Source organism: Lontra canadensis, unplaced genomic scaffold, assembly GCF_010015895.1.
Source record: "Lontra canadensis isolate GAN:19392208 unplaced genomic scaffold, GSC_riverotter_1.0 scaffold1, whole genome shotgun sequence".
Lineage (NCBI taxonomy): Eukaryota > Metazoa > Chordata > Mammalia > Carnivora > Mustelidae > Lontra > Lontra canadensis.
The window spans coordinates 57,948,648-57,958,603 of record NW_022630995.1 but is presented as its reverse complement, the minus strand read 5'-3'; the positions used below and the strand labels follow the sequence as shown (position 1 = coordinate 57,958,603).

General features: G+C 54.7%; 1 protein-coding gene across 1 annotated transcript; it reads right to left on the bottom strand.

Moving 5' to 3' along the window:
• Nucleotides 1-2,210: 2,210 nt before the first annotated feature.
• On the bottom strand, nt 2,211-4,734 carry NKX3-2 (NK3 homeobox 2). The gene is made up of 2 exons (XM_032868499.1): nt 4,269-4,734; nt 2,211-2,752 (listed from the first exon to the last, which is right to left on the bottom strand). Exons 1-2 carry the CDS (start codon nt 4,732-4,734, stop codon nt 2,223-2,225), a joined length of 996 nt encoding a protein of 331 aa, XP_032724390.1. The 3' UTR covers nt 2,211-2,222.
• Between the last annotated feature and the right edge of the window lie 5,222 nt (nt 4,735-9,956).

Here is a 9,956-nt window from a genome sequence, read left to right as displayed (position 1 = left end):
CTTCTCTCTTTGTTGTTTCCACAAGCAGGAATCGTTCTCCAAAAGCACTTGTCACTGGGCCGGGGGTGGGGGGGGTTGGGGGGGTGGCGCAGACCCCTGGCCGTGGACTTTGAGATACAAAGGCCTGGGAATCCTGAGGCTGGAAAAGGTTGCCGACCCGGAAAAGGGCAGGTAGGCCTTTCTGGTTGGAATAAAATTGAAAGTAGCTGGGGCCTGGGATTGGCAACTCCCGGTTCCCGCCGGCCGCTGGAGGCCTCTGGGCCTGCAATGTGGCATTAACTCTTCCTTGCTCGACCGGGACCCAGAGTGAGAGGAGTGAAGCCTAAGCATTTTGCTCTGGCGAGTCCTTGACAGCCTGGGGAGTTGTACAATGGGGGCGGGTGTTCGCCTTTAAAATGTAAATAATACATAACCCTGGCCCTAGTCCTCCTCTATTTCCACCTTAGGCTTCCGTGTGGATTACAGAGACCATGTCACAGACGGAGTGAGTGGCATCGCTCTGGAACAATGTAGAGGGCCATGTGCACCCTGCCGGGGTCAAAGCTCAGTTGACCCTCCCCAAGAGACCTCTTATTATAGACCTGGTTATTATAGACTTCAGAATTTCGGCAAGTTTTTGCTAGCCTATTCTCCAAACGAAATGAAGACAGAGTCAGTTACAGAAATGCTGGGAAAATCAAAAGCAGAGAGGACGTGGGAGGTGAAGGAGACAGCAGGTTTGGTAGGGGTTGAAATTGGTTGTGGGTTCAGCTATGGACACTTTCCAGACTCTGAGACCAATCCCGTGAGGAAGAGAGAGAGAGAGAGAGAGAATCCTAGCCATTTGCTCCTTATTCAGTGGGATTCAGTTGTGATTTTTGTGAAGTCCCCTACTTTGCAATTCCCTGAGCTGAGTGGATTTAAACACTTTCTTCCCGGTGGGCAGCCAGGCCTCTCCCTAGAGGGAGGATACATTCTTGGTCCAGGACTGAAAAGTGGTTGGAAAGGAGCCCCAAACATTTTTACCAGCTGGGCAGAGAGAGGCTCAGAGACAACACGATGTCCAGGAGGGCATGTGAAACTAAAAGTTTATAAATTAAAGGAAAAAGAAAGATAAAGCGAACAGAGCTTCCAAACTTCACAAATCTTTTTAAAGGTAATATTCTAGTTGAGTGCACAGTGCCCTTAAGGAGGCAAAAAGCGACAATGTTGACAGGATCATCTGTCTTAGGGACAGGGGCTGGAATGGGAGAATCTTGGGTCAGAATGCAGGAATCGTGGAGAACGTTAGAGACAGAGGGCCTGGCATCTGAACTGCGGGGTATGCTGGGGAAAGGCCGGTCAGGGATATTCACATTGAATAAAAAAATAACCGTTATTTGAATACAAACAACCGAAAAGTGCTACAAGTTTTAACCTCCTTTAAAAAAATAAAAAGAAATAAAAGAAAGTTTCTGCCAAGGGCTGCTGGGTTTGCCCTTTCCCGGTTCCAGGTTCCCGGAAGCTCCCAAGTTGGTGGTGGACTCCGGAGAGGAAAGATTTTGGGGGGCCTCTGCCCAGCCCTGTGCTCAGAAGCTCCCTTCTTTACATTCAGCACCCAAAAGGGTGTCCACACCCCAGCTCTGACATGAGGAGGGGTGGGGGACAGAGGGCCCAAAAAGCAAAACTTTCACGGTTCAAATCAATCCTCTATGGCTCGGGGCTCCCTGGGGCTGTCAAAGTTCTGCACCCGTTCCTTACAAATGCAATTTCCAAAAAAAAAAAAAAATAGATACGTAGATAAACATAGATTGGTAACATGGATACCATGAACTATTGTGGCCTACTGCACGAAGCTCCCAGCCAGCCTGAAATTCTGGGGATTCAGGCTATGTGGATCCAGGAGTTCTCTCCGCTCCAGGGAAACGCCGTGTCCTGGCAGATACAATCCAAATCCAACTTTGTTGTGATAATAAATAATGTCCAAGAGCTTCCACGCAGTCAACGGGGGAGCAAGGACCCTAGGCCATAGGGTGCCTCCTAATTAGGCATGGGGTGCCTTCAAATTAGAAAAAGGCGCCCCCTCTGGACAGACTCAGTCCCGCTGCCACGGCACACTCCTGGATTTTGAGCCTGCGCTGGACTGCATCCTCCAACTTGCCCCCTCGCCGGGGCGCCCTCGTACAGAGCACAACCTGCACAGCCGTCAGCGGCCGTCCGGAGCTGGGGCCCGGGGATCGTTTGCTGCCTCGACCCAGGCCGGCTCACTGGGTGCCCGCGGCGGCTGCACACGTGGAGAGTGCCCAGCCAGGGAGGCAATAGTAAGGGTAATAGTAGGAGGGCTGCAGTGGCAGCAGCGACGGCGGCCGCAGCACCTCGCCAGGCAAGTACTGTCTCTGGTCGTCGCGCACCAGCACTTTCACCGCCACCTTCTTGGCGGCGGGCGCTGATGCCAGCAGGTCGGCAGCCATCTGCCGGCGTTTGGTCTTGTAGCGACGGTTCTGGAACCAGATCTTCACTTGCGTCTCGGTGAGCTTCAGCGACGCGGCCAGGTCGGCGCGTTCCGGCCCGGACAGGTAGCGCTGGTGGTTGAAGCGCCGCTCCAGCTCGAAGACCTGAGCGTGGGAGAAGGCGGCCCGCGAGCGTTTCTTGCGCGGCTTGGGCGCGGCGGGCTCCTCCTCCTCCTCCGCGCCGCCCGCCGGGCCGCCCCCGCCGCCACTTCGGCTGCACAGCGCGGGTACGCGTGCACTTCCGGGGCCAACAGCGTCGTCTTCGGCCCTAGGGCTGCGGTCGCCTGCGAACCCCAGTGGGAACAGAAACAACAGACTGTCAGCGCCGCAAACAAAGGAGGTCTGGCCCCAACTGCGGGGAGTGGGGGAGGGGGACGAAAATACGCTTTGATCCCAGCAGAGCGCTTGGCGAGGGTCTGTAAGCGGCGGGTCCTTATAGGCCGGTCTCAGAACCCTGTTCCACTAGCTTCTTACATCTAGGCCTGTCCCACTCGGGAAGGGGACTCCACCGCTGTATCAATGCTGTGTGGCCAAGATCCAGCTCCCTGTCCTCACTGGGCCCCAGGCTTCCCTCAGTAATGTGGGGCCACCAGGCCTAAGCATCCTCACAAGCCTTATAAGTATTCAGCGCTGAGCTATGGGGTGGGGGGGAATTCTTGGTTGCTCTTTCCCTGGGTTTACCCGCCACCGGCACACTCACGCTCATACACACTCATCGGTGCAGCACACATGTGTCAAGTGCATGTAAGGGGAAGATGGGGGGCCGAATCCTCGGACAGATGTATTCCGAGTCTTACCCCCAGCCCCTCAACCTCCTGGAATTGTGTGAGATCTGTGGCAATAGAGCAGCATTGGTGGGCTTCTCTCTCTCTCTCTCTGCAAGGAAATGAGAAGATTGAGGGGAAGAGAGAGAGGTGCCCCGGCTTCACGTCTTTGAACCCTAATCTGACACCAGCTCCTCCGCCTCTTCCTGGATCTCCCCAAAAGACCCTAGCAGAGAGGCTCAGAGATCTGGCCTCTGGCAAGTACTATTTACTTGGAGCCAGGGTGAGGCCTACAGCAGCGACTAGCCCACAGGGGAGTGGGTGTGGGGTGTCTTTCTGACCCAACGACCTGCCAGTTCTGGCAGGGGATGTTCCTCTCTGTGCTACTTGTGGAATGACCCACATTAAGCCCCCCTGCCTTCAGCTGGCTGCAGGGTGTGCTGCCAGGTCTTGGGTCCTCAGCCCATCCCAGGTCCCCTGAACTTGGGGTCTGGGAAAGCTAAATAAGCCCTCCCCCCAAAGCCCAGGCTTGGCACATGCATGTTCAGTACCACTTAGAGGTATGCCTCACCACCTATCCTTAAGCAGAGGACCTCGGAGCCTTGGGACCTGGAGCTGGGAGCATTTCTGCTCTATGGGCCAGGGACCATGGCACTGACTACTGGAGGTCTCCAGGCCCCTGGATCTTCCCTGTCGCTCATTTGGGGGATTTGGACATAGACAGGGCCGATGCACTGGCGATGGACTTAAAGGCAGGGTGCGGTGGTTTTCTTTTAGCGCAGTCTAGGGCACAATTGCCCCAGGACGTCTCAGGCCTCGCCCCAGGACGCAGGCTCTGAGGAGTTTCTCGGTTCTCTCTCGGGCTCGGTTCCCAGGCAATAAGAGCAGCCTGCGCCAGCGCGAAGAGCTTCGGGTCCTGGCCAGCCCCAGGGCCCCAGGGCGTAGGGTACTCACAGCAGGCCCACCCCATTCGGCATGTTTTCCCTCCTTGCCAGCCCCTCTGCCCGGCCCCCTTCCCCGCCAAGCCTCCGCAGACCTGAGACGCTGGCCGACATCTCGCTGTCGCTCCTGCCTGCGGCTTCCTCCTCTAGGTCCTTGGCGGCGGGCAGCTCGCAGACCGGCTGGCCGAGGCCCAGCGTCCCCCCTGCACAGCCGGCCCCGCTGGCCCCCGGCGCGTCGGCACAGCGCCGCCCGCCCTCGTTCTCCTCGCTCAGCGCCGAGTCCGAGTCCCAACCAACCAGGCTCTCCGCGGTCCGCCCTGCAGCGGTTCTGGTCCCGGCAGGCGACGCCAGCAGAGAGTCCTCCGCGCCCCCCAGAGCGCCCGCGTCTGTCTCCCCGAACAATCGCCAGCAGCAGACAGCGGGCGCCTCAGCCACTGCCACTGCGGTGCCCCCGGGTACCGAGCGCCCCTCTGGCGCGGGCAGCCCTCCACGCTCCTCTTTCTTGTTGAGGATTGCCTGGATGGAGAAGGGCGTCAAGGTGTTGGCGCCGCGCACAGCCATCTGCGCCGTGAGCCAGAGCGGCCGGCCGGCCGGGCGGCTGGGGCGCGGGGCAGCTCCGAGCTGGACGCAGCGCGCGGGCCGCCGCAGCGCGAGTGAGCCGGCCGGCGAGGCCCCAGCAGCCCACTCCTGCGCGGCCCAGCAGCCCCCGCCTCCCTCTGGCAGAGGATCAGCGCCGACCCTCACCCCCACTTCCGAGGCCCACCCCTCCCGAAGACCCCTTCCCCCCCAATCCAGAGCCAGACGCTCGACTTTCGCAGCTCAGCTGGATTATCTCATCGCCTCGCGCCCTTAGGGGCGGGCCGGGATCTGCCCCCTCGGAGGATGTTGGGGGCGGATCGGCGGGGCCCCCACCGCGGCTGCAGTCCCCTCCTGAGTGCCTCCCGGGCGCACGGCCGGAGTCACTTTTTCTTTGCGCCTCGGTCTCTTCACTGGCTGCAGGATTTCGCTCCTGGTTAGTCCTTTCCTAGTTGGTCCGGCTCTTCCGGAGCCCACCCCCAGTGGCGGCGGCGACGGCGGCGGCCTCTGGATTCTGAGAGGCGCGGGGCACCTTTTTACCCCCTGCTCTGGTTTTATCTGTTTCTTCTCTCTTTCGTTCCCCGGCGTTCCACCGTATCCCCCCCCCTCCCGCGCGGGTGTCATTCCTCACCGCTGAGTGACAGCTTCAGGCCACGCCCTTCACTGGGTTGTCCGGGACCCTCCAGGCCGCCTATTGGCTGGCTCCAGCGGGGCGACGTTGACTTTAACAGACAAAACTGGGCACGTTGTGCGGAGAAAGTCAGGGTCTGGCTTAACCCCTTTCCTCCCAAGCCTGGTCCTCGAAGCATCCTCCAGCAACCCGGAGGCTTACCCACCCACACACGGTGTCTGAGAAACCACGTTTCTTATCTCTGCAGATGTATCCACCCATTCCTGCGCTTTTGTGGAACACGATATTTGATAGTCGAGTCGAAATCTGGGCGTGGGAGTGTGGGGAGGGGGGAAATCCAAGATAACGCAGTTCGGTAAATCGCGCGCTCAGTTTTCTGTTTTCTAGGAAGGGTCAAAGATAAAAAAAATTTTTTTAACCTTTATAGTTTCAGGGCTTCCTGCTAATTCTTTTCACTGAAATAATCAATTAAAATCACTAGAAATATTTTTTTCCTTCACTTTATTTTACTTGATTCGATTTCTATGGAGGAACTAAAAAGAAAAAGATGGTACAGTTAGAGAACTAAAGGCAGGCTAGAAATGAGAAGTCATCTTTGGGAGAGTTTCTGGAAATTGCGCGGTCATTTCCCTGGACAGTTAATACTGAATTTAATTGGAGTTTGTTAAATTTTACACCAGGGAGGAGGGGAAAATATTTCAACTTGTTATTTAAATATTCTGTTACTTGTGAGTGGAATAAGATTAGAAAAGATATGTGTTTGTTTAAAGGACTATGTGGGAATTATCGTACTCATGATCCTGAACTGACGACATTAAATTAATTTTCTTAAAAAGTAAGTAATGAATTGTTTTATGTAATAGAAGGAACCGAGCTATGAAACACAAATATTGTAGTATAAAAACATTTGTTACTTATTTACATTAATTATTTTTAAATTAAAAATTTACTCGAGTAACATACTTTACTGCCTTCCATAAATTTTACAAAGGTTTAACTTAACACTAAAGACACAATCTGAACCATTAAATAAGTTTAAAGAATTGTGATTTTAGTTTAGTAAATTGGTGCTTTTGGTGTCACTAAAATAAATAGCATTTCTCCCTCTTGCTTTCTTTTTGGTGGTTCTTGTGCACTGCAGTACGAAATACACACACTCTTCATAGTTTTCAGCTCGGTGTGTTGGAGGGGAAGAGGGCTTTGCAGCATCTGTACTTTCCAGAATTTTAGCTACATGATGCTTTTTTTTGCATCCCCAATTCACTACAGTGCAGATCCTGTAATGTACTTGGGTTACAAATTCTCACTTGAAAAGATCATTGTCCTTTCTAGCTCTTTAGAGTTACATCACTTTTGAGGGAAAGGTGCTTAAATTTGGTGTCAGTATAACGCAAATGTAAGAAACGGGATGCTCTTCAGGCCGCAAGGGAAACAGAACAGAATGCTTCAGAGGTTTCAAAAGAAAGAGTGTCCTTTCCTTCCTCTGCTGACCTTTATTTACTCTTTAAAAATTACCTCCCTCCCCCACCATCCTGTTGCTCTCTGGGGATCACGTCTAGGGGGAGATTGACACAGGTCCCCCAGAAGGTGAGAGATGAACAGGTGTGAACCGTGTGCCTTTGTGGGGTGAGGGTTTGGTGTGGACAAATAATAAGGTGAGTTCTGCACACACAGGCAACGGAGATGTTCTGGGGGCTGAATGACCTAGTATAAGTAAGTTTGGGGGCTATACAAAGACTTACTTGTAAATAGCAACTACTATTTAGTTGCCCCCCCAATATATTTTTATTAAAAATAAACCCGATCCACGGTAGGATATGCCCTTTGCCACAGTTTTCAGCAGAGGTGGTCAAAGCATTAAAGATGCAGTTCCGAGGAGGTTTTGAGTTGTCCGTTTTCTGTGCGTCCCCAGACTGCAAGACAGTGGCTGCATTCCGAGACTTCAGCAGGCACAAAGTGAGAGAGACCCGTGTCATCTCTGGGCAACTGCCGCCGCTGTCGACCTCTAAGTCTGGTGAGTGGCAGGGCCAGGAGGTGTGTAAGTACCCTGGTCTGGAACTACAACTAAAAGCTGCTAGTAAGGGGCTGGGTGGGGATGAAAAGGCTTTCGGAGACGGTGAGCAGAAGTGGTCGTAGGCAGAGATTGTCCCGGACACGCGCGGAGTCAAGGCCGGTGAGTTGGGGTGTCTGTCGAGGGCTCGGCAGGTCAGCGGGTGCCAGAGGTCCGGGGGTCCGCGGGGAAGGGGCGCGTCCGCGCGGGCGCAGCGGGGCCCCGCTCCCAGCCCACTGAGGCCATCTGCCCCGGGAGTGGCCACGAGTTCCTGGAACCCCGCGGCTGCTTGACCGCGCCTGACCTTCCGTCGGCGCCGCGCTTCGGCCTTGGGCCCGTCGCGGGAATCGGCGGAGCCGGGGAGCCCCGGCAGCCGGCCAGCCTTCAAGGAGGAGGCCGGGGAGCTCCGCTCCCGAGCCCTCCTCCCTGGCCCCATGTTCCGCTCTTTCCTAGTCTTCTCCCTCTCCTCTCTTTCTTCTCGCCTCCCACCCCTCTCTCTTCTTTCTCCTCCGCTGTTTGGTTCCTGCGCGCCCCTGGCGTGCCGCGCCCCCTCCGCCCCAGGAAACGGCCCCGGCCCGAAGCGCTGCGGGGCAGCGAAGCCTCGGGCGGCCGCGGGCGCAAGATGGGAGGGCGGTGGGAGAGGCGCGGGGGCCAGGAGAGGGGAAACCCCGGCCCTCCGGCGCGCGCCGAAAGTTGCTGAGCACGCGTCTGCGCCCCCGCCGCCTTCCACCTGCGCTTTTGGCCGTCCTCGGTCTGAGTGGAGGGGAGGAGAGACAGTCTTCTGTGCGGGGAAGAGGCCCCAGGGAGTGAGGCCACTCTCGCAGCGGCTGTGCAGTGGAAGGCCACGCGGGACTTGGCCCTCAGACGCCGATGACCTTGACTGAAGTCACCTGCTTTCTCTAGGCCAGGGTCCCCAGTCCTTTAAAACGAGGTTTTGTGTGTGGTATCTTCCAAGGCGCTCCTGAACCGTGCGCACTGGCGTGCAGGCGAGAGGAGGAGGCGGTGCAGGCTCGTCAGGGCCAAGTCTAGGAAGAGGTCTCGCCCGGGACTGAGACTGACCGTCTGTCCCCATCCGCGGGCTCCTGAGGGCACTCGAAGCCGCCGCAGCACCCCAAACTTCAAGCTACACACCACTTTCCCGCCAGCAGACACCGGCTCCTGGGTTCCTAAATCGTCCGTTTCCCTACCTCACTAGGGCTTTTCATGAAGATGGTTCAGGTATATTAGACTGAAGAGAAGATTATTATGGGCCAAGGAGGTTCTGTATTTAAACAAATGTCTTTTACCAACAATATACCAGGAGCCACAGCCTATTGTTTTACTTAGTCTGCACAACCCTGGGGGTGTGGTTAGGAGAAAACATGATTATCCCCATTTTATAGATGAGCAAACCGAGCCTCAGGGAGTTTAAATGACTTGACATCAGCAAGTGGCTAAATCAGGATTTAAATCCGACTATCTAATGCCAATCTAGTTGGGTTTTCTACTCTAATCGTTTTTTGTTTTTTGTTTTTTTTTCTTAAACCTTCACATTTTTTCTTGTTAAACCTTTCCCATAGTCTTCCTTACCCATTCTGTGCTACTCATTCATCAGAAACGGAGCTCGGAACTCAAGGAAACCAAAGAAAGGACCCAGGCAGGCAAATATGACGATTTTTCTGTTCCGAGCGTTTAAAAATAAAGGACTCTGAGGCCTGCAGATCTGAACCCAAACCTTGTTATATACAAAGAAAGAAACACCGTTTGTATTTCAATCAATAAACTAAACCGTGTGTAGAGGGAGGCAGCCAGGTGATGGAAGTTAGCTGGGTTCAGAAATATGGGGACCTGAGTGTGCTCGAGGCTCCAAGATGCAGTGATACGGCCTCACAGAAGACACTTTGGAGCTTCGTTTTCTTACCTGTAAAAAGCCTATCAGGTTTAAAAAGAATTGTACGGGCTCCGGAACCCGCCTGGGTACAGTGGAGGACGAGTGCCACCTAGCGGGCACCTCTGAGGGACGTATAGCGTTCTCCTCTAGAGAACATGTTGGCTTCGCAAAACGGCATGTTTTTGCTCTTAGTTTTATGTTTCCCCAGTCTCGCATTGTCAGTGATGTAATAGCTGAGGTGTTCCATTTTAAAAACTCATGCAGACACCGTCCGGAACCCCACTGGAGACTCCCCGCACTCAAGGCCAGGGGAAGATGGGATTCCCCCAGGGCGTGCCGAGAGCCCAGTTACAGAATCGAAGTGGTTGCAGTGGGGAGATCCCAGAGACCTCCTGACCTAACAGCACCTCCATTCCTGGATACTGGCTCGGTAGGCTGAGTGTTCGACCAGGCTCCCGATGGATGGTGATTTAGGACACACACTGTGTTTCTGGGGCCGTATGAAGGTTTTCCTGTTTCTTCAGGAGCTAGTTTCTTTATGAGATTAATAGGGGTATTTCACCTCAAACGTCAGAAAGCTCAGGTATTACAAACAAACCCATCTTGTCCCTCAGGTTTTATTTTCTCATTTGGGCTGTCTCTTGGACAGTGGGCAG

Bases quoted from the DNA above. Each gene is read 5' to 3' on its own strand.
- NKX3-2 (XM_032868499.1), bottom strand. From the start codon at position 4,734: ATGGCTGTGCGCGGCGCCAACACCTTGACGCCCTTCTCCATCCAGGCA. The intron at 2,753-4,268 runs GTCTGCGGAGGC...TGGGGTTCGCAG, and splicing joins GATGTCGGCCAGCGTCTCAG to GCGACCGCAGCCCTAGGGCC.